This window comes from Cornus florida, unplaced genomic scaffold (genome assembly GCF_030987335.1).
Source record: "Cornus florida cultivar Cherokee Brave unplaced genomic scaffold, ASM3098733v1 CherokeeBrave_3.0.0_Hap2_Chr04, whole genome shotgun sequence".
NCBI lineage: Eukaryota > Viridiplantae > Streptophyta > Magnoliopsida > Cornales > Cornaceae > Cornus > Cornus florida.
This window is the reverse complement of record NW_026775574.1, coordinates 57,098,123-57,123,063: the sequence shown is the minus strand read 5'-3', so window position 1 is coordinate 57,123,063 and position 24,941 is coordinate 57,098,123. Positions and strand designations below refer to the sequence as shown.

At 36.4% G+C, this 24,941-nt stretch overlaps 1 protein-coding gene across 1 annotated transcript; it reads right to left on the bottom strand.

Annotated features, from left to right (window-relative positions):
* Positions 1–20,692: 20,692 nt before the first annotated feature.
* On the bottom strand, positions 20,693–24,558 carry LOC132303300 (putative F-box/LRR-repeat protein At3g18150). The gene is made up of 6 exons (XM_059800517.1): positions 24,435–24,558; positions 24,216–24,330; positions 23,305–23,375; positions 22,233–23,154; positions 21,932–22,090; positions 20,693–21,166 (listed from the first exon to the last, which is right to left on the bottom strand). The coding sequence occupies exons 3-6, from the start codon at positions 23,352–23,354 to the stop codon at positions 20,867–20,869; spliced, it is 1,431 nt and encodes a 476-aa protein (XP_059656500.1). The 5' UTR covers positions 23,355–23,375; positions 24,216–24,330; positions 24,435–24,558; the 3' UTR covers positions 20,693–20,866.
* Between the last annotated feature and the right edge of the window lie 383 nt (positions 24,559–24,941).

Genomic DNA, 24,941 nt, shown 5'->3' with positions numbered 1-24,941 from the left:
ACTTGACTTCGTTCAAAAGTGCGACAAGTGTCAACGATTTGCCAACATCCCGAGACAACCGTCAGAGGAGATGACTCCCATGTCAAGACCATACCTCTTTCCCCCTTAAAAGAATGAAGGGTCAGCTTCATCTTCTTCCCTCGATAAAAAGATGAGGGGTTAACTACTTCCCTTGTTAAAGGGTGAGCTGAGTGAAGCTCGTATTAATCTACTTCCCCTGTTAAAGGGTGACCTGGGTGAAGCTCGTATTAATCTACTTCCCTTGTTAAAGGGTGAGATGAGTGAAGCTCATAGTAATCTACTTCCCTCGTTAAAAGGTGAGCTGGGTGAAGCTCATAGTAATCTACTTCCCCTGTTAAAGGGTGAGCTAAGTGAAGCTCGTATTCATCTACTTACCTTATTACGAGTTACGTGAAACTCGTCTTAATCTACTTTCCTTATTAAAGGGACGAGCCGACTAAAGATGTCAATAAAATCAAGTATAAAATAACAGTAGCATGCCAGCAGGGCAGGTTGCCAAATAATAGGAGCATGCCAGCAGGGCAGCTTGCCAAATAAAGGCAGCATGCCAGCAGAGCAGCTTGCCAAATAACGGCAGCATGCCAGTAGGACAGCTTACCAAATAAAAGCAGTATGCCAGCAGGGCAGCTTGCCAAATAAAGGCAGCATGCCAGCAGAGCAGCTTGCCAAATAACGGCAGCATGCCAGTAGGACAGCTTACCAAATAAAGGCAGTATGCCAGCAGGGCAGCTTGCCAAATAAAGGCAGCATACCAGCAGAGTAGCTTGCCAAACAACGGCAGCATGCCAGTAGGACAGCTTACCAAATAAAGGCAGCATGCCAGCAGGGCAGCTTGCCAAATAACGGCAGCATGCTAGCATAACAGCTTGCAAAATAAAGGCAGCATACCAGCAGGGCAGCTTGCCAAATAAAAGTAGCTTGCCTGCCAGGGCAACTTGACAAATGACGACAGCATGCCAGCAGGACAGCTTGCCACGGCAGCATGGCATGGCAGCTTGCCACATAACGGTAGACTACCAGCATGGCAGCTTGCCACATATACGAGCTGCCAATGTGGCACTACGACAAATATACAAGCTTGCCAATATACGACAAATATACGAGCTTACCACATATACGAGCTGCCAATGTGATACTATGACCCCCGACTGTATTCGCGAAATGACAATATAAGTCAGGCTAATGGACAAGGCTCTGCAATTCTAACTATATATTATTGTGTGATATTTTGGAATTAACGTTCCGGTGGTTTGACAAGCAATCCTCCGAAACGGGGGGCAACTGATGGATGTATAATTTAAATATCCATAATTAAGGAAAGATTACTAAATTAACGCACTATTGAGATAGGCTCTGCAGATTACGATAAGGATTACAGATTGAGATAGGCTTTACAGATTACGATAAGGATTAAAGATTGTGATAAGGATTAAAGATTACGATAAGGATTAAGTCTACAAATTACAATAAGGTAATTCTACGTGACATCTTAACCTAAGCCCTATAAAAAAGGCGGGGGAATCAACGTTTTGAGGTACGCAATAAACCCTAACTCAATTTATCGATTTCTCCAGGGAGATTATCATTCACACTAACTTGTTCGTCGGAGCCTACTCCACCGGTAACACACCGGTGTTCGTATGATTATTTTTTCTTCTCTTTATTCAGGAAGTCAGATCAGATCCAGGTTGCACAGAATTCATCATCAACAAAACTTATTCGATAAAAAGGAAAAATAAACGATTTTATATACATATACATTGTGCGAGCAAAGTGGTTAAATTGGGCGACTTGGAAAGTAATAACAACATGTTTCAGTGTCTTACTAGGATTTGCGAAAAGTGTGTTCATAAAGTTCTGGGAAGTACAACAGACTCAAATTTGCGAAATTTGAGAGTCTCAAAAGTATTATTATTATGACGTTCAATTTTTTATAAACAGAAATCCATAAAAATAATAATAATAATAATAATAATAAAAAGAAAACTCTTCCCAAAAATTACTATAAAAGAGAGAGCTGATCCTAAAATAAATAAATAAAATCTTTTTAAGGAAACTATTGAAGACAGTATATAGATCACGAAATCTAATTTTTTGTCAAGGAAAATTTACAGAACAAAATTTAATGATGAAAGCAAAACTTACAGAACTCTTGTAGATTGAAATCTAATTTTTTGTTAAGGAAAATTTACAGAACAAAATTTAATGATGAAAGCAAAACTTACAGAACTCTTGTAGATTCGTATTACAAATCTTGCAAGTGTGAAGGATGAGAGAGAAGATGAGAAGGAAAAGGATAGAGAAAGAGAGAGAGGGCCAGAGGTAACCAGTTCGGGTGAAGTAGTTGGTGAGTCTAACTTGATATGTACCTTTTGATCTTCAACTCGTCGTCTTCGTCTCCTCGTTAACTTGAGCCGTCCTTGCTTCACTGCTGCTGGTTTGTCTCACTATCGGCGTCGAGCCTTGGTAGCCGAAAATATGAAAGTAACAGAAAAAATATCGCTGAAAAGAGAGTGGATCAGAAAATAAAAATATTTTGTTCATTCATTATTTTAAAAAAAAATTTCTTTTATGAGGGCATTTTAGACATTTCAATTGCTAAATTGATATAAGGGTTAATTACATAAGTTATATATAAGTTGGGCTATTTTTTAACTATATACCTCCTTATATTTAATAAGTTAACAATGATACCTCTGATTAGTTATTAAATTAATTAATTTTGACAAAAATATCAAAAGTGAAAAATGACCAAAAACACCAATCATAATTCCCCCTTTATTATTTAATTTATTTACTACTTTCTCTCTCTAATCCATCAGTCGTTTCATGCTTACTGATGCAAATATGACGCGAGATTGAAGGTCTTTCTCTCTCTTCTTGCAGACGAGCCCTTCCTCGCCCACCACCCAACCCCTTTCTCCAAACCCCCTTACCCTTTCCCCTTCACCCATCGACAAACCACCACCTCCCAACTAGAAGACGAAGTAGTTGTGCACGACAATTGCGATCTGGCAACACATATCAGCGCGTGCTCAGAGTAGTGTGCCTTGGCGATGATCCAATTGGAAAGCTCATCGTCAGTACAAAGCTCCATCACCATAAAAAAATCCCAATTTAACCCACCATTATCATCGCCACTACTTTTGGTTCTACCAGAGAAGGAATATGGGTCTGTGACATACTCTCCCAGAGCTACCGTCCACCTTCTATGGTTGTTTCAACATACTCTCTCTCTCTGCGACGGTGCTCCCCAATACACGAATCTTCGATCTACGGCGAAGATGGGTTGTCTCACCCACGACAGCGAAACTGACGATTAGGGTTTCGGGGCAAGGAGTATCGTCAGTATTGATGAATGGCTCATAGGATTTGATTGGAACCAATACGCGACGTCGATCTGCGGTGATGGTGGCGATGGCGGGTGATGGTGGTAGTGGTGGCGATGATGGGTGATGGTGGGTGGTAGTGATGGCGATGCTGCTGCTCTCTTTTTCCCCTCTGCTCTTCCATACATATATATATATATATATATATATATATATGGTGTATATATATAAGGGCAAATGTGACTTTTCATGAGTTTTGATATTTTACAATAAAAATGAATTAAATGTTAAAGGGCAATTTCGTTTTTTCTAACGTTTTAAGGGTTTGTTTGAATTCAAATTATCACAGTTGGTATCTTTGTCCAAAAAATAATTAAGTTATATATAGTTGTCAATATAGCAAAGCTCAGGAGGTAGTGCTGTAATTAACCCTTGATATAATGTACTTATTTGCATAAATTGAAACAATAAGAGGTTTTTTACGCATCTAATATATAACGGGAGTTTTTTTTTATACTTAACCCTTACTAAAAATAGAAACACATACAAATTATACAGTTGTAATAACTAATTTTCAAAGCAGCGACTGTAATGAAACTTTCATACCCACCTTAACATTTAAGGCTAAAATGCAAGTCACATGAATATGAATATATATATATATATATATATATATATATATATATATATTGTAGTTGGTACTCTCACACACCCTATCCGGAGCTTGTTTGGCAAAAAAATATGACATATTGTGAACTATTTCAAATCAATATCAACAAAATAACATTTTCCAAACATGCCCTAAAATTAGTGAATATAAACAAAAAGGCAAAACGAGGTTGGGTGATGACAACTCCCTTTATGCACAAAATGTAACCAAATTGATAATAAATGGTAATTAGAAAAAAAAAAAAAAAAAAAAAAAAAAACACTCTAATTTTATGGGAACGGATCCTCTCCAAGAAAAGTTCTCTCCAAGCATCTACATATATTAATCCTACGACTACAAAAACCTCACATTAATAACTTATTTGAGTCATTCAAAACACTAAATTATTCCACTTTCTTAAAATATCTAACCACATTAAATTACAAATTTACCCAAATAAAAAAAAATTATGTTTCTCCTTTCTTCCTTCTCTCTCCTATATATAACATATATATATATATATATATATATATATATAGATTGCAATATATATATATATATATCTACAGATTATATACAGTGGGAGTATTTCTTGATTCGCCATTGACAACTCTCTTTCTCTCTCTCAAACCTCCTCTTTCTTTCTTTCTATGTCGTTTCAGAGAGTTATGTGTCGTATCGAATTAAGTTAACAAAAATCCATTGAAAAGTGGCGAACAAATGCTTCAAACCTTCAATCAACAAAACTGTTCAATGGCATATCTGTATATATATATATATATAGCAATCTGTATATGTGTGTGTGTGTGTGTGTGTGTGTGTGTGTGTGTGTTATATAGGAAAGAGAACGAAGAGAGGAGAAAGAGAATTTTTTATTTTTTTATTTGGATAAACTTGTAATTTAATATAGTTAGATATTTTAAGAAAGAGAAAGTTTGAGAGAGAGAGAGAGTTGTCAATGGCGAATCAAGAAATACTCCCACCGTATATAATTTGTAGATATATATATATATAGAGAGAGAGAGAGAGACAGAGCAATCTGTACAGAATATATATTTTTTTATTTGGGTAAATTTGTAATTTGACGTAATTAGATATTTTAAGAAAGTGGAATAACTTTTAGCATTTTGAATGACTCAAATAAGTTGTTAACGTGACGTCTTTGTAGTCGTAGAATTAACACATGTAGATAATTGGAGAGAACTTTTCTTTGAGAGGATCTGTTCGAAAAAAGAGTTGAGATTGAAATTAAATTTTAATTAACTTCTAACCATAAACACATAATTTAGGTGTGCAAGACAAGTAGAAGAATTAATTAGCCCCCGGGGGCTTAGCAGTGATGGTAGTGGCTCGGGGTTGGCATCCAATCGGCCAATATTTGACTCCTACCAAGTCTTCCAATTTCTCCAATTTACCCGGTGTATCCTTGGAGCGAGGCTCTGCACTCCCAGGTTTGTAGCCTAGGGTGGGTCCCGAAGGGGCCCTGCCTAGGTGAGTTCATGATGTTAACTTAAAAAAAAAAAAAAAAAAAAAAAAAAAAAAAAAAAAAAACAGAATTAATTAGAGGTGAAAGTATCCGAAATATGCAGCTACTAGTGGGAGCAGCAGTAGCCAGATTTAGAACGGTAGGATGAAGCTAGGACCCACCACTGTCTTAGGGTTCTTCATTCTCTTCCGTCCCTCTCACCATTGAATACTGAAGTAATAAAACTATGTAGGACCCAAAAACACCACTACTTAATCATGCTCTCTAATTCTTTACCCCTTTTTGGGAAACAAGTTGGAGTAATTATTTAGTAGTTTGTACTTTTTCAACAAAGTGAAAAGACTATACTAGATATTGATCCCAAAAGATTTTGGTCTCAAATTTGCCTTTGAATGAAATTGTAGCCTTACCGGTTAAAATGAAAGGTGCCAAGCAAAATCAACTCATTACTTGTGCTGTAGGAACACATAAAATTTTAAATGGAAAATTTCAATCTAATACTATTAAACTGCTGGACAACAATTGATTCCCATTTTATCTAAAACATAAGATTGCATCTCTGTAACGCAAGTCTGCATGGAAAATTAAAACATTATAGAAGCGAGGACTTAAATGCATATAAAACTAAGTACTAGATTATTCTTAACAGCGCTTTATAATAAAGCTATGTCTAGTGGAGAACCACTTCAAAATTGTTGCAAAGCGTAAATTGAGTTAAATACACCATATACCATAGAGAGACTGTTTTCCTCAATACAACAACAAAAGAAAAGTACGTATCACAAAAACCACTGCAATAACAAACATATTTTACTACCTTATCTACTATGACATAAAACTACATCCTGAACGAGACTTCAACCCTGCACCCTGTTCTCTGGAAGGAAGTGAATGAGGATAGCATTAAACCTTAAACAGACAGTTAAAATCCGGGGAAAAAAATATGCATCTAGCACATTTTGTGAGCATTATTAAAATGCAGATTTTGTATGACTTCATATGCTAGTCCCTGAAAAAGGAAAAGCAATAAAACAATCAGAAATTTCTTTAACACGACCCAAAGAAAGTCAATATTATGCCGACCCATTACATGACAGTATAATAAGTAATAACTAATAATGCAAATAAAAAACCGACTATAGTATGAAATCCTATATCTATAGACTGCACCACAAGCGTGAGAACATAGGTTTCGGTCAATGAGCAACAGCTTTGAGTAACAGTTGGTGATAAGCGCCGAATATTGCATATTTAAGCGCCCTTAATTGCATTAGTTAAGTCCATTGTTCGTTTAATTATGTAGATTACTTTCATTTGTATGTTTTTGTGCATTTTCAGGTTCAATTGCAATAAAGGAGCAAGAAGGGTGTTTTGTAGAGTTTTTGAATATCAAGGTGTCAATTCTGAAATTCTGGCAGCAGTGAAGCCCAAACTTTGTTCGCTATTTTGACCTACCAAACTCGAGAACTGGACTTCCCTCATAACATGAAAGATTTAGAGCTCTGAATCAGCTTTCCAAATCTTTAAGCGGTTCATCATTCAGAGTTCGGAGCAGAGAGTTATGATCTTCTTATTAGAGGTGCTCAGAACTGCCTGGCAGCAATGAAAGTCTGCCTTGTTCTTCAATTTCGACCAACCAGACTTGAGAATTGGATCTCCACCAAAACATAAAGTTTTTAGAGCTCTGAATTTTCTTTCCAAATCTTCAAACGGTTTGTCATTCGGAGTTCGGAGCACAAAGTTATCGCCATTTTACCAAAGTAGGTCCGGGCGAAGCAAAGCAAGCATGGAGCAATCTGCTCCAATTTCGAGTGCTCGAGGCCTTGCTTCGAGTGCTCGAAATTCAGGCAGAATTGCCTTCGGGAATTCTCAGTTTGGCAGCCACTTGTGCATTGGTTTCCTCATTTCTACTTACTACTTTATGAGGTGGTTGGGGATGTTTTTGGAAGGGGAAGAGAGGCCTTACCTATACAAAAGAAGAGAAGGGAGGCCACACATTATTAAGCTTCTTTTTGAGAAGATAGAGGAGAGAGAAGAGAGCAAGAAAGAGGAGTTCTTCAAGCCAACACAAGGGAGCACGAAAATGGAGTTGGAGGCCTTGCTTCCTCCTTCATCTAGAGCTACCATAGGTAACTAAACCTCTTCTTAGGGAGTTAATGTAACCCTTGTCAAGTAAATATGTATTAATTGCGTTTATATTTGGGGAAATTTGCATTTATGTAACAAGTTGTCTAATCTAGAGATACACTTGGATGTATTTGTGTTTCATTCCATATTTAATCTTGTAGAGACTCTTATCTTGTCTTAGAAATTGTTTCTTCATGATTATGCTACTTACATCTTTATAGTGAGAATGAAGATGAGATTATACAATGGTTTTAATGGCATGTTGTTTAAGAAATTTGATATTCCATGGCTTAGGGAAACCTTTGATGGATTATGGCTTAGTTCTTGACTTCATGTGCACTTACCACACAAATTGAGGACTTTGATAGTTCATAGCTTAGGAAGGATACTTCATTCTATACCCTAGTTTAGATAGATGACTTATGCCAACCTTGGATGGATTATACTTAATTCTTGAATGTGTGAACTTCTTGAAGATATTGTAGTTGTCTTGCATTTCTACATATTATGGTTGCATGTATACTTTGTTCCTAAAGTTAATTGCAATTAGGCATGTTTATATGGCTTGTGGTGAAGTCAATTCCCTAGTCTCTTCTCTATTGTTCTATCTCTTTACTTCCTAACACACTATTGTTTTATGCATTTTGAATTCCTAGTTTAGTGACTATCAAACAAACCCTTATTACCCCTTATCATTCTAAGAACAATTCTAGACTCTTAGGTTGCCATAGACTAGCGCAGTCCCAGTGGTTCGACTTACCTGACCAATAGCCCTATTTTACAATGATTCGTGCTATTGCGAAGGTTGATGTTTAATTGACCAACCGATCAGTTGGGGCATAACAAACATGATTAAGAATTAGGAAAATTATACTTGCAACCAGGGATAGAGCTAGGATTTGGGTTCAGAGGGGCACATCCCTTGGCTTATGGCTAACAGCAAAATTGGGGGGCATTTTGTGACATTACAGAAAATACATGGGGCATTTTGTCCTATTATAAGAAAATACATATATGAAATCCAAAGGAAAAGAAAGTCAGGGGGGACAGCCACCCCTGTGGACATTAGCTGCCTCCGTCCTTGCTTTCACCCAGTGAGGTTTGTCCTAACTACACATAGTGGCCGAGAATGACCTCACTTACACTGACCTCCCTTATCGATGCTGGTCACCCCTCCCCTCCCCCCCCTAAAAAAAAAAAAAATTCTTACAAATTGAAATGACAATTTTTTTTGATTAGTTTGAAGGGGGTGCAACATGAGGACTTCCAAGGGTGTCACCCATCCTAGTACTTCTCTCGCCCAAGCACGCTTAAAAATGACTAAAACGCCTCTACAATAATATTAATTCACAAACCTTTTTCTCTCCACCTGCCCACCACTCCAACCCCTTCTCTTTTTGGTCAAACTCTCCACCGCTGTCGCCACCAAACCTCCATACTCTCTACTATCTATCTTCTCCACCAACCACTGCCACCACTCTCCACCACTACCACCATTAAGCGGCGGTTGGATTTCTTCTTCACATATTACTCGACAAAATTGTCCAGAGTGGGCAATGATGGGGCAGCGGCGGTTGGATTTCTTCTTCATATGTTACTTGACAAAATTGTCTAGAGTGGCAATGATGGGGTAGCGGCGGTTGGATTTCTTCTTCATATGTTACTTGAAAAAATTGTCCAGAGTGGCAATGATGGGGCAGCGGCAGTTGGATTCTACGGCGAAACATGTGTGGTTTATTGTTGTTGGGTTTATTTCCTTCTATATGGAGGAAAGCCCAAGTGGGTTTTATTAAAAGCCCAGCCTTTAGGGAAAAGAAAACCCTAAGGAAGTTAGTATAAAAAGAGAGAGAGATGAGCCGCAAGTGAAAGAACAAAGAGCCGAAAAACGCAGGTTTTTCCATTCTGCCCAGGTTTGATCAAACGTCTGATCCCGCTTCGTCTGTGGTCCGATCAAGTTGAAATTTTGGAAGAGAGGTTCACGACTCAGTGACGCACAATCTGAACGGTGGAGATTAGATTTTGAGCTCGGGAACAGTGATTCGTGCCTGTGAACAGTAACCGAGTTTTGGTATTTTTCTCTCCAATTCTCTTTGTTTTTTGCCAAGATTGTTGCTATCTTGATGAGATATTTTGTAGCCTCTAATGCGATTAGAGAAGACTTTGTGTACCAATTATTTGGTTGATAGTGGAGATTTTAACTGGACTAGGTCCCATGGTTTTTCTTCCTCACACTGGGGAAGTTTTCCACGTAAAAAATTGCTTGTGTTCCTGTGGCTTGGTGTGATTGATTTGTTCTCTATTATTTTTAGCACATATAAAAGTAGAGATATACTATATTTGCTTGCATATAGGGAGAAGAATTATTCCGCTGTGTTTGTTTATTGTCATCTCTCTCAACAAAGTGGTATCAGAGCTCTAGGTTGACAGATTGCTAGGTTGGCAATTTGAGTTATGGAAGCAAATACGAGTAGAATGATTAATTTAAATGGTTCAAATTATCACATATGGAAAGGAAAAATGGAGGATCTTCTTTATGTGAAAGATTATTACCTACAGGTGTTTAGTGCTGAAAAACCAAAAAACAAATCTGATGTGGAATGGACTTTATTACATCAACAGGTGTGTGGGTATATTAGGCAGTGGGTAGATGATAATGTTTTGAACCATATTAGTGGAGAGACACATGCACGTTCTCTATGGAGTAAGCTTGAACAGCTATATGCTAGACAGACTAGAAATAATAAATTGTTTCTGATTGAGCAGATGATGGCTTTGAGATACCAGGACGGGACTCCTTTATCTGATCACCTGAATACATTCCAAGGAATTATTAATCAGCTAGCTGGAATGGGTATTAAGTTTGATGATGAGATACAAGGGTTATAGTTGCTTGGTTCATTACCGGACTCGTGGGGGACACTCAGAACTTCATTGTCTAACTCCGTTCCAGAAGGTGTAATCACAATGGATATGGCCAAAAGTTGTTTGCTAAATGAAGAGATGAGAAGAAAAACACAGGGATCCTCTTCACAGTCAGAGATCTTGGTTACAGAAAAGAGGGGGAGAAGTAAAAGCAGAGGTCTGAAGAACAGAGATAACAACATAAGCAAGTCCAACAAGTTTGCAAATGTTGAGTGTTATTATTGAGGGAAAAAAGGACACATCAAGAAATATTGTAGGCAATTGAAGAAAGAAAACAAGAATGAGAAAGGGAAGGGAAAGAAGAATAGAGATGACAAAGATGGTGATGACAAAGTTGCTACCACCACTCCTGCAGACTTCCTCATTGTTTATGATGATGAGATGATAAATGTTGCATACCATGAGACTAATTAGGTGATTGACAGTGGTGCCTCAATTCATGCTACATCTCGGAAGGATTTCTTTACATCTTATAAATCTGGTGATTTTGGAACAGTAAAGATGGGCAACAATGGCTTGGTTAACGTCATTGGAATTCGGGATGTGTATCTGAAGATGAATAATGGCACGAGGTTAGTTCTCAGAGATGTGAAGCATATTCCTGACATTCGCTTGAATTTAATTTCTGCAGGTAAACTTAATGATGAAGGGTATTGCAGCACTTTCAGTGATGGCCAGTGGAAGCTCACTAGGGGTGCTATGGTTGTGGCTCGAGGTATGAAGCACTCTGCACTGTACGTTCTGCAAACAAAGATCTCCAACAACATTGTTAATGCGATGGAGGATAATGATACAACAGAATTGTGGCACAAGAGATTGGCTCACATGAATGAGAAAGGATTAGCTCTACTAGGGAAGAAAAGTCTACTATATGGATTGAAAAGTACACTTCTGAAAAGGTGTACTCATTGTTTGTCAGGGAAGCAGAGCAGAGTCTCCTTCAAGAATTCCCCTCATTCGAAAAAGCCAGAGATACTAGATTTAGTACATTCAAATGTGTGTGGCCCTATGAAGACGAGAACACTTGGTGGGTCTAGATACTTTGTGACCTTCATAGATGACTATTCAAGGAAGTTGTGGGTATATACCTTGAATTCAAAAGACCAAGTGTTGGCAGTGTTCAAGCAATTCCAAGCCCTAGTTGAGAGACAGACTGGGAAGAAACTGAGATGCATTCGTACTGATAATGGCGGAGAGTATTCTGGTCCTTTTGATGAGTATTGTAGACAACAGGGCATCCGACATCAAAAGAAAACTCCAAAAACTCCTCAGTTGAATGGCGTAGCAAAAAGGATAAACAGGACACTGGTTGAGAGAGTGAGATGTTTGCTTTCACAAGCCCAATTGCCAAAAAAAAATTTGGGGGGAGGCATTGAGCACAGTTGTTTATGTGTTGAATCTTACACCCTGTGTTCCTCTACAGTTGGATGTGCCAGACCGAGTTTGGCCAGGTAAGGATGTATCCTATAATCATTTGCGGGTTTTTGGGTGCAAATCATTTGTGCATATTCCAAAAGATGAAAGGTCCAAACTTGATGTGAAAACGCGACAGTGTATATTACTTGGCTATGGCCAAGATGAGTTCGGGTACAAGCTTTATGATCCAGTTGAGAAGAAAATTATGAGAAGCAGAGATGTCGTTTTTTAGAAGATCAGACGATTCAGGATATTGAGAAAGCAGGGAAATCTATGTCTCAACAAGGTGATATCTTGACTGATATTGATCCAGCTCCTCTAAAGAATCTGCCATCTCAGGTTGAGAATGATGGTCAGGATGACCACTAGTGTACAAGTGATGCGGATCCCTTATAGGTTCAGGGAGATGTTGAAACTGATGAGTAGTTGACAGCGCCAGAGATTCCACCAATGATTCCATCCAGGAAGTCTGCCAGAGACCGACGTCCTTCCACTCGGTATTCAGCAGAGCAGTGTGTGTTATTGACTGACGGGGGAGAACCCTTTTGTAGAAGCCATAGAAGATAAACAAAAGACAGAGTAGGTTGAGGCCATGCAAGATGAGATGCAGTCATTGCATGATAACCACACCTTTGAGTTAGTGAAACTACCTAAAGGAAAAAGAGCTTTGGAAAACAAGTGGATTTACAGGAAGAAGCAAAATGAGTTACCTTCATGGCCACGGTACAAAGCTAGATTGGTTATCAAAGGGTTCGGTCAGAGAAAAGGTATTGACTTTGATGAGATCTTCTCTCCAGTCGTAAAGATGTCATTGATCCATATAGCACTCGGCCTAGCAGCTAGTCTTGACTTGGAAGTTGAGCAGATGGATATGAAAACTGCCTTCCTTCATGGTGATTTGGAGGAAGAGATTTATATGAAGCAGCCAGAGGGTTTCAAAGTAAAAGGGAAAGAGAATTATGTGTGCAAGCTGAAGAAAAGCCTATATGGTTTGAAACAAGCACCGAGACAGTGGTATAAGAAGTTTGAGTCTGTTATGGGGAAGCAAGGCTACAAGAAGACAACTTCTAATCACTGTGTATTTGTTAAAAAATTCTCTGATGATGATTTTATTATTCTACTGCTTTATGTGGATGACATGTCGATTGTTGGTAGGAATGCTTCAAGGATTGAACAGTTGAAGAAGCAATTGAGTAAGTCATTTGCTATGAAGGATTTGGGGCCAGCAAAGAAAATTCTTGGCATAAGAATCAGTCGTGATAGGAGTGCCAAGAAGTTATATTTGTCACAGGAGGAGTACATTAAAAAAGTGCTTTAGAGGTTCAATATGGACAATACTAAAGTGGTTATCTCTCCTCTTACTACCCACTTCAGACTGAGTACAAAGGAATGCCCTTCTACAGATAAGGAAAAGGAAGACATGGAAAGAGTTCCTTATGCCTCAGCAGTAGGAAGTTTGATGTATGCAATGATTTGCACAAGACCAGATATAGCCCATGCAATTGGTGTAGTTAGCCGATTCTTGTCAAATCCGGGAAGAGAGCATTGGAATGCAGTGAAGTGGATTATGAGATATCTTCGAGGCACTTCCAGTTTGAGACTTGGTTTGGGAAACGAACAACCATTGTTAGTTGGCTACACAGATGCAGATATAGCAGGGGATGTGGATACTCGTAAGTCTAATTCGGGTTATTTGATCACTTTTATAGGTGGGGCTGTAGGTTGGCAATCAAGACTTCAGAAGTATATTGCTCTTTCGACGACAGAGGCAGAGTTTATTATAGCAACGGAAGCGACTAAAGAGTTCCTATGGGCAAAGAAGTTCTTGAGAGAACTTGGTTTCAAGCAGCAGAGGTATGTGTTGTTTTGTGATAGCCATAGTGCTATTCATCTTGCTAAGAATTCCAGTTTCTATGCAAGATCTAAACACATTGATGTACGATACCATTGGATCAGAGATGCGCTGAACAATAAGTTTCTTGAACTTGAGAAAGTTCACACTGATGATAATGGCTCTGATATGTTGACAAAGACATTACCAAGAGAGAAGCTTGAAATTTGTTGTTCGATCGCCGGGATGGCGATTCCCTCCACATAGTCGGAAAGGGGGAAATTTGTTGGGTTTATTTCCTTCTATATGGAGGAAAGCCCAAGTGGGTTTTATTAAAAGCCCAAAGCCTCGCCTTTAGGAAAAAAAAAAACCCTAAGGAAGTTAGTATAAAAAGAGAGAGAGGTGAGCCGCAAGTGAAAGAACAAAGAGCAGAAAAACGCAGGTTTTTCCATTCTGCCCAAGTTTGATCAAACGTCCGATCCCGCTTTGTCCGTGGTCCGATCAAGCTGAAATTTGGAGGAGAGATTCATGACTTAGTGACGCACAATCTGAACAGTGGAGATCAGATTTTGAGCTCGGGAACAGTAATTCGTTCCCGTGAACAGTAACCGAGTTTTGGTATTTTTCTTTCCAATTCTCTTTGTTTTATGCCAAGATTGTTGCTATCTTGATGAGATGTTTTGTAGCCTCTAATTGCGATTAGAGAAGACTTTGTGTACCCATTATTTGGTTGATAGTAGAGATTTTAACTAGACTAGGTCCCGTGGTTTTTCTTCCTCACACTGGGGAAGTTTTCCATGTAAAAAATTGCTTGTGTTCTTGTGGCTTGGTGTGATTGATTTGTTCTCTATTATTTTCAGCACATATAAAAGTAGAGATATACTATATTTGCTTGCATATAGGGAGAAGAATTATTCCGCTGTGTTTGTTTATTGTCATCTCTCCCAACAATTGTATCTTTCCATTGGTGATGGTGTCTCATAGGCAATGATGATTGCAATGATTGTGTTTTTGGTTCAGTGAAATGTTCAATCATTAAATATGGGTTGATTTGTGAATCAAAATATTGTGAAAAGACAATGGTGCAATTTTAACATCTTGGCAAATTGACACAATAGATGTTGAATTCCTTTATGATTGTAGAACCCAGTTCATTGTGATAGATTTACAGTGCATCCAACTTTCAATAGCCTATCTCATGCTCTTGAAAGGAATCCATAGATGAACTCTCTATTTCACTAAGCAACAATGAGTGCAGTGAGAATAAGAGTGTGTGAATGTAAGTGTCCTTCATGGCAATATTCGGGTTCATTGCTCAATTTTATTATATGTTTTATATGGAGGGAACAACTTTTTCATACGGTAGCGAAACAATCAATAGCAAAATATCATAATTATTAAATTTATGTGTGTGTGTGTGTTTGGGTATATATTAGATAGAGATTGTGAAGAGTTTTTCCTTTTGGATTCTCATTCGATGAGATTACACAATACACAAGGTTCTCCTTTGTTTGTTTACTGTATTTGGATAGGTTTAGGTTGCCGGAAACGATCAGAGCTGATAAGCTATTTCAATGGCGACTGTGACCACTCTCATTCAATTACAGTATAGATATTGAAGAAGAAGAATAAGAGAGAGGAGGGAGAATGCAACTCAATCCTTGAAAAAGGAAATTAGTTGATGAGATTGTGGGTGGGTAATCGTGGTTGGAGAGAGAACAAAATGAGAGAAAGCTCTGGGTCTTTTTAGACACACACAGAGAGAGAGAAGGAAATTAAGGCAACCGTGGGCCTTTGGGTTTGACCCTACGAAGAGGACAAAATTGGAATTTTTCAAAACATTCGAAGGCCAATTCTGTCTTATTCAACAACTGAAAGGTAAATCAATATTTCAAAATTTTCAATTTAGCAGTCCTAGCTAGGGCTGCAACTCGAGCGAGTTGGGCAGGTTTGAGGTATAACTTGAACCCAACCCACCATATGAAATACTAAACCCAAGCCCAACCCTAACCCTATCCTCAACCTTAACTACTCAACCCAAGCCCAACCCATCTTTCTACTTTTAAGTTCGGGCTTACAACTCGGGCTTAGATTACTAATAAAAACTTCGGGTTAATTCGGATTACTCATATGGCTAATCCTTGCACCAAAAATTTAGTATGATCTTAAATTAGTTTTAAACAAAAAAAAAAAATTATAGATTTTTAATAAATTACAAACAAATTTTTAAAAAATTAATTCTCTTAAATGTTAACATATAATAAGTTAAAATTTAACAAAAGAAGTTGAAAAGTAAAAAAGTAATCATAGTTTAAATATTATATATAATGTATTTAAAAGTAAAAATATATATGAAAATAATATTAGAATTCGGCTTTGGGTTAGTTCGGGTTAATAGCACTTCAACCCAAGCCCAACCCTAATTAAATTTGGGTTGAGATTGTTCAACCCAAGCCCAACCCCAAGCCCATGAAAAATCGGGTTGGGTTCGAGTTACCCAACCCAAGTTGCACCCCTAGTCCTAGCTGCTAGATAGCGGAAGGGATCTAAGTGAAATGCCACATCATATTTGCCAATTACTTAATTAGTAATTTAATATAGTATTACTAACACTCTAATATAAAAATTCAATTAATTGTACTATAGTATATATGTACTATTTTAATCATTATTATAATAACAAAATAAATCACAAGAATACAGTAATAAAAATTAACATAAATAAATAAAAATTAAAAAAATAAATATATTGGCGTACCCAGAGTCCACAAAATAAAACTTACATATCATGTTAAATATTAAAAAATAAACTTAACGTATTTTTAATGTTAAATATAAATGTGGAAAGGTAATTTTCTTACCTTCGGGTGGTGATGGATAATTCAAATCCTCATTCTGAATGCACTCATTTAAAATCTTCGAATCATTAGAAGACCCTTCCCACCCTGCTAGAATGTATGTGAATTTCATATCAAAAGAACACACAACCATGACATTTTGGGTCGTATCACCCTTTCTACCACAAAAGGGTATTTGTTGATCAACTGCCACTACAGCATGGATATGAGTACCATCTATCGCTCCTACACAATTCTTAAAGTATGGGTAAAACTTTGAATTTTTCTTTATCTATTTAGGAATTTCATTCAAATCTGGGGGAACAATAATCTTAGTCCCAAACTCACAAATTAACTTTAAGATAGCATGAAAGTGATATGAAATTGTGGATGTAGAGTGTTGGAATCTTTCAGTAACGACACGATTCCTTTCATTGTGAGACACGGTAAGTGGGAAAATTGCAACTTGTTCTTCTACTGTTACAAATGTAGAATCTTTCAATCCTAACAATTTCAACTCACGACACAAAGCCTTAAAGGTATTGGGGTATATCCGAAAATTTTCATAACACCTATCTTCATGTCCATTTAAAATCTCGAATACGTAATCTTCCCCTTGTAACATGGAATCCATACAACGTTGCTTATCAAAATGTTTATGATAGTACTCATATATGGTTGCAATCAATACAAGAATTTCCTCCTCATCATTATTAACATACATGGTTAATATTGTCCTTATATCCATATCTACTATCCTATTTAAGAATAAACAGAAGCAATTATTGTAATGAAAATTAAACAACACAATGATACAAGGAAAATTGAAAAATTGAAAAATATATAGCAAATAATACAATTATTCAGCAATAATACAAAAACAATAAAATACATAGCAAATCATAGAATTATCCAGCAATAATATAAAAGCAATAGATATAGAACATAAATAGGCATCCATCATTAATGTAAAAGCAGTAGATAGAGGAATTAAATACAGTCTTCCAACAGTAATGTAAAAGCAGTAGATAAAGAAAATAAATACAGTCATCCAACAATAATGTAAAAAGAGTTATAAAACAGTCATCCAAAAGCATATAAAAGTAAGATAGCGAACATATCACAGAGGCTGATTCATCACCCACCCAACCTTCCTGTCATCAGGAATGTGGAGAAATGTATCCCTCCACACCTTGTCCTCACCAAACATTCTTATGATCTTAGCATAATGGGTATCATCAATCCCCACTAATGTGTTGATGATCCTAAGGCACTCCTCAAGCTGGGGATCCATTTCTTTTTCTTTTTTACTGGGAGATTCAACTTTAGGCATTTCTTTAACATGAGATAGTTGACAACTAGAAGATGATTCTGCTATGGCTTTGACAATTCGATCGGCTTTCGTGTTCCTAATATCAGTCTAACATGCCATCACTTGAGACATTGTGGAGGAAAAACTTTCTTTCTTAGGTTTTTTACCTACAGGTTTGGGAGATTAGGTTGTTCTACATCAATCTTGTCCGGATGGCACTCAATGTTATGAATTGCAGCTTCATGTGTTGCCACTTGAGACATTATTGCCATTTGGTGAGGTTTGGGTGCTTTTGTAGAAGGATGGACATGCTTACCAGTAGCATGTGTAACCCCAAAAATCCTTACCATCTGCTCATAATTCTTGCACCCCTGTTTTTTTTATTTTTTTGCCATACTTGAGAACTTACACGTTATTACCTTACAATTATTGTTCATCAAGCCCTTCTACTTTATATATGGTAAATATACACGTATTGAAATACTAACCTTACACAATCGAACCCATCTTTCAGCTTCCAACATAATCATCCCTGTCTCACTGTTGTACCCTACACCAGTCTCAGATAATATTTGTTTGCAATCTTTGTACAGTGCTCTTATTGTGTTGAATTTTTGTCTACATTGGTCCTTCGTGTACTTCTTTCCAGTTTCCACCAACATTGCGTCCACAATATATGTCCACCCAATTAGATTAAAAGTCGTGCTTATACAATATATATATATATATATATATATATATATATATAAACTATGACATAAAACTACATCCTAGCCGAGGCTTCAACCTAGCACCCTATTCTCTGGAAGGAAGTGAATGAAGATAGCATTAAACCTTAAACAGACAGTTAAAATCCGGGGAAAAAAAATACATCTAGCACATTTTTTTAGCAGTATTAAAATGCAGATTTTGTATGACTTCTTCATATGCTAGTCCCTGAAAAAGGAAAAGCAATAAAACAATCAAAAATCTCTTTAACATGACCCAAAGAAAGTCAATATTATGCCGACCCATTACATGACAGTATAATAAGTAATAACTAATAATGCAAATAAAAAACCGACTATAGTATGAAATCCTATATCTATAGACTGCACCACAAGTGTGAGAACATAGGTTTCAGTCAGTGAGCAACATCTTTGAGTAAGGGAGCAAGCTTTTAAGAATCCTAGTAACAGTTGGGGCATAACAAACATGATTGAGAATTAGGTAAATTATACTCGTAACCAAGGACAGAGCTGGGATTTGGGTTCAGGAGGGGCACAACCCTTGGCTTATGGCTAGTTTACATATATGACATCCAAAGGAAAAAAAAAGTCAGGGGGGACAGCTGCCCCTTGTGGGCATTAGCTGCCTCCGTCCTTGCTTGCACCCAGTGAGGTTTGTCCTAACTACACATAGTGGCTGAGAATGACCTTACTTACACTGACCTCCCCCCCCCCACCCAAAAAAAAGAGCTGAAAATGACATACTCCTAGTCCGAATCATACGTGTAATTGCTACTAATTACCTAAATCGTTGATATTTTATTTGCGATACCAAAAATAAATATGAAAAAAAGCTGAAAATGTTTTGACAAACTCTCTCTATCTCTCAATTTCGTTCTGCTGCTTCTTTGATTCTTTCTCTCTTTAACTCATGGTTCTTTCTTTCCCACTTTGCAAAATTGACAGGAAAACAAAGCATTGAGAAGTCTCTATTGGTTAATAAAATCAAAAGGGAAAATACATACATATATATATATATATATATATATATATATATATATATGTGTGTGTGTGTGTGTGTTTGCTTGAAGAGGACAAAACGAACACTAATAAGATTGAAGGTATTTTTTCATTTTTAATATATATTTTGGCTTCCGTATATTGTATCAATTTTGGGGATTTGATTTAAATTAAAAAAAAAAAAAAAAAAAAAAAGAGGTTCATTAAGAATTGTAATGATGAATTGTGAGTTAAAGAGAGAAAGAAACAAGAGAGAAAAAGAATCAAGGGAGCAGCAGAACAAAGAAGATGAATAGAGAAATTCTTTTCATATTTATTTTTGGTATCTTTAGTGCCCAATAAAATATCAACTATTTAGATAATTTCGTGACAGTTATACATAGGATTCGGACTAGGAGTAGGTCAATTTGATCGGACAGAATATCATTACTCTAAACAAAATTAACTAGAGAACTTTTAAATTTTCCTTTCCTTCTTTTTTTTTTTTTTTTTTTTTTTTTTAAACGGCATTTTTTTTTTCTTTTTTGGCATCACACCATAAAGTCTAATTTTCCCTTTTTTTTTTTTTTTTTGGGTAACACAACATAAAGCTTAATTTGGTTAGACATTTTTTATAACAAATGCCACAGGTATATAACACACACACACATATATAATCAATACAGGCTTTTTTTTTTTTTTTACCAAATATTTTCATATTGATGCATCCAATAGTTTTTTTAGATTTTCATTTTCCATCTCCCTTTGATTATTGAATTTAAGGAAAACAATAAAGTTCTTTGTTTTTCTAACAAGATAAAAATAAATAAATAAATAAATATTCCAAATGTCTTTCTTACTACTCCGGGGTTTTAAAAGCCTAATAGAACAAAGAAGCCACTGAGAAAAAGTGGATTAATAAAATTCTGATATTGTAATAAAAACAAAATAAATGAAAAATCTCTGTACTTAAAGCCTTTTCCCAAGTTTTTATTTTTTTTAAGCATATATAATACCAAATAAATTTATGAGGCAAGGATGTACATGCAACGGCTTATACACACATTGGACAAAGTCTAAAAAATGCTAGTAAATTCATTTTTATTCAACGTCTGTCATTCCACAAACAAAATGTGTTCTTTCCCATTATTGTTCAATACAGATTGAAGATCCTTCATAAAATAAGAATGAGAAGGATGTAGAAGAAATAGCTTATACAAACATATATAATTAAAGGATTACCAAAGCTGCCCCAACAGGAAGTTTGGTTCCAAGCTTCTTGGCGCGCTTTCTCGCTGCTGTTTTTTCCTTGGTCACCATGAATTCCCATGGAGTTCCTATAAGAACTGGATCTCGAGGATCAAAAGTAATTTTATCAAGATTCACAGCACTTTTGATTAAATACATGGCAAGCTCAACATCATTTGTACGCCCAACAAAACCAATGAACTCCACCACCTTAAGGTACTCATGGGGCCGAGAAGTAAACCTATCATGCATTCTTTTCCGAAATGGCTTGCCCCATACAAGCTGTAACAAAGAGGAGTGGAGTCATATGATGGGCAGCTATTAGCATACAAAACCAAATTACCAAGCATCAAATCCTAATTGCTCAAGTTAAAATTACAACATTGCTACACCAGGGAAATCAAACGCCTGAAGACAACTAGCATACAAAACCAAATTACCAAGCATCTAATCATAACCGTTCAAGTTAGAATCACAACAGTAACAGGCTTAATGGAATAACCACCACAGATAAAATGTAACAACTTAGACATAAGTAAACACTGGCTTAATGGAGTAACCACCACGGGCAAAATGGAACATGTTAGACATAAGAAAACACTGCATTCAAAATGAATTCACAGAGTTTTGAAGAGTAACAAGAGTAAATCTAACCGAAAAAGGCCACAGACCTCAAGAGGTCCTACTCGGGGAGGAGTTCTTGAACAATCATGAAAATAAAGCCATCTAAGAACGTGTAACATATTAAAAGACCAGTAAAACTCCAAGGCAGTAAATATTAAACCAACACGGGAACAACTTAATGATAAATATTCATTTAGAAATTACTTGAACAATCAGGAGAATAAGCAAGCTAAGCTAAGCACTGTAAGATCATTTTTCCTATCATTGGTAATATTGTAATTTTGTAATACCTATAAAGAAGCAATTACTTGTGAAAATTAAAAGCTTGTCCAAATGAATCAAAATTTCTATTTGAAAATTCAGTTATGAAAGCAATAAATCTCAAGAGTTTAGAAATGCAGGTTGTAAAGTAAAACTTATTGCCTTGAACACAAATTTAGCCAAGAAAGGACATGCTTCTATCAGGGGAGTAAAAACAGTAAGGCTGTCATCATCCGTTGCACCAACTATCAACTCCAGTCGCTTGAGTTTATGTAATACAGGAAATTTAGTATCTTCAAGACCAGGATCTTCAAAGGTATGCTGAGTAAATCAAAGAAAAAGTCAACCAGCACAAATTGATAATTATGTAAAAAATAATAATTATGAAAAAAAATTATGTTAAAAAAGGAATAAAATAAAGATGAAGGGGAGGAGATCAAATGAATCAGTTAAAGTTCGTAACCTGCGTCATGCTGGCAATATGCAACGTAAGGCTCTCTAGCTGAGAAAGAAAGCTTGAAATATCCAAAAACTTATATATTAGATAATCGCAATATGCACCCCCAATATACAAATCAACAGGCGGCTGTACATTCTTAAATGGCAGGCTTATTTTTGGTCCGAAGTACTTAAATGACAAGAGATTCGTTGCAAAAATCTCAATACTTTCCACATTGAAGCAGCGAATTATCTCCAAATACTTCAATTTGAGTGATAGATGGGGAACTTTCAGATTTACGAGAACGTCAGAGTGTTTTACATACAATTTTTCCAAAAATGGACAGTTAGTTAAGAAGTACTCGAGAACTTGTCCGGTAACATTGACGTGCGTCAACAAGAGACTGGTCAGGTGGTTGCAGCTAGTAAACCAGAGAGACAATGACGGCAGGTGATTTGTAATACCATTGGGGTCAGGAAAATTGTAATCCTCTTCCGCTCTATTATAATCGGTACGTTGTGTCAAGTCCAACTCAAGCCTTTTAACTCTCTTTTCCATTGCAAAGTTTACCCAATTGTCAATATCAAATCTATAACTTTCATCAAAATCAAATTGTACTCTGAATTCATCTATAGTTGAAGCGTTGTACGATTTCAAGACTTGATTAACCCAACTCAAATACAAAGGCTTTTCTACTTCAACTTCCTTTTCACCGAGTAGAATTCCATTGATTATATGTGAGGCATCGAAGTTCAAACTACTAATGTGTGTCCAGATATACCTCCATCTCTTTGATAAGATACAAGTTCTTCCAGCTTCTTTCATTGTCAATAGCGACAAGATTGAAACAAGTACAACATCTGGAAGTCCACTAATGTGATCCTCCAAACACAACCCTCCTCCTTTATCATCCTTATCACCTTTATCATCCTTATCACTATTGCAACTAAAGAAGGAAAAAAAACAATACAAATAATTAAGAAAGTGTGATAACAGAAACACAGTAGTGCTGAATTTTTGTAACAATATTAATTCACTAAAAAATAAATCAATAAATAGAGAAATATAAATCCATATATAAGTAAAAAGATGGTACCTTGGGTTTTTAGCACAACATATTGAGGTTGGTCTATTGGTTTTCTCCATGGGATTTGAACTTACAGTTTTCTGCATAATTGAAGATGAACTGATTAGAGATATATAAAAACCAAACAAGAGCGAAAAGAGAGCAATTGTGTATAAACTTATTCGATAAAAAGGAAAAGAGAACAATTTTATATGCATATACATTGAACAAGCAAAGTGGTTAAATTGGGCGACTTGGAAAGTAATAATATGTTTCAGTGTCTCACTAGGATGAGGCAACTCGGGCAACTTGATACCGGTTTAACCTTTTAAAAAATAAATAAATAAATTGATACACGTTTAGGCAATTGGTATTTGGAAAAGACCTCGAGGCCCATTAAGGGAGGTTCAATATCATACGCCCGGTCCAAGTCAAAAATAGGAGAAAAATAGAAAGAGAAAGTAGAATAATCACGGTATTGCTGCAGGGGCATATTTGAAAGTTAAGTCATAATTGCTTTACACCAATAAATCACTGTATTGCTGGAGGGGCATATTTGGAAGAAAAAAAATTTAAGTCTATTAGTTAATTCATAATTGTTTCACACCAATAAATCAAACAACTATTTTGACCAATAGATCTGGGCTGAAAAGTGTTCATAAAGTGCTGGGAAGTACAAATTTCTCAAATTTGAGTGTCTCAAAAGTATTATTATTATGACGTTCAATGTTTTATAAACAGAAATCCATAATAACAATAATAAAAATAATAAAAAGAAAACTCTTCCCAAAAATTACTATAGAAAAGAGAGAGCTGATCCTAAAATAAATAAATAAAATATTTTTAAGGAAACTGTTGAAGACAGTACATAGATCACGAAATCTAATCTTTTGTCAAGGAAAATTTACAGAACAAAATTTCATGATGAAAGCAAAACTTACAGAACTCTTGTAGATTCGTATTACAGATCTTGCAAGTGTTACGCCTTAAGATCCTTGAGATAGACAGGGAGTTGTATCGCATGCGGAGGGCTCTGCGCCCGTAAGTTCGTTCTTCCTACACAGCGAAAGTTTTGCTTTTAAAAACCAAACAAGAGCGAAGAAGAGAGCAATTTTGTGTATAAACTTATACGATAAAAAGAAGAGAACGATTTTATATACATTGTGCGAGCGAAGTGGTTAAATTGGGTTTGTACCGACTTGGAAAGTAATAACAACATGTTTCAGTGTCTAACCACGATTAGACAACTTAGGCAACGTGATACCGGTTTAACCTATTAAAAACACACACACACCCACACACACACACACACATATATATACAGGTTTAGGCAATTGGTATTTGGAAAAGACCTCGAGGCCCATTGACGGAGGTTCAATGTCATACGCCCGGTCCAAGCCGCTTTTCTAGAGAAAAATAGAAAAATAAAGTCGAATAATCAAGGTACTGCTGCAGGGGCATATTTGAAAGAAAAAAAATATTTAAGTCTATTAGTTAAGCCATAATTGTTTTACACCAATAAATCAGCGGTATTGCTGCAGGGGCATATTTGGAAGAAAAGATATTTCAGTCTATTAGTTACGTCATAATTGTTTTACACCAATAAATCAAACAACTATTTTGACCGATCGATCTAGGCAGAAAAGTGTTCATAAAGTGCTGGGAAG

What these genes read in the sequence shown, in the direction of transcription:
- LOC132303300 (XM_059800517.1), bottom strand. Translation starts at nt 23,354, where the DNA reads ATGGAGAAAACCAATAGACCAACCTCAATATGTTGTGCTAAAAACCCA. An exon ending in ATATTGCCAGCATGACGCAG is followed by an intron (nt 22,091 to 22,232) that starts GTTACGAACTTT and finishes TGATTTACTCAG; the next exon opens with CATACCTTTGAAGATCCTGG. An exon ending in TGGCTAAATTTGTGTTCAAG is followed by an intron (nt 21,167 to 21,931) that starts GCAATAAGTTTT and finishes TCTTTGTTACAG; the next exon opens with CTTGTATGGGGCAAGCCATT.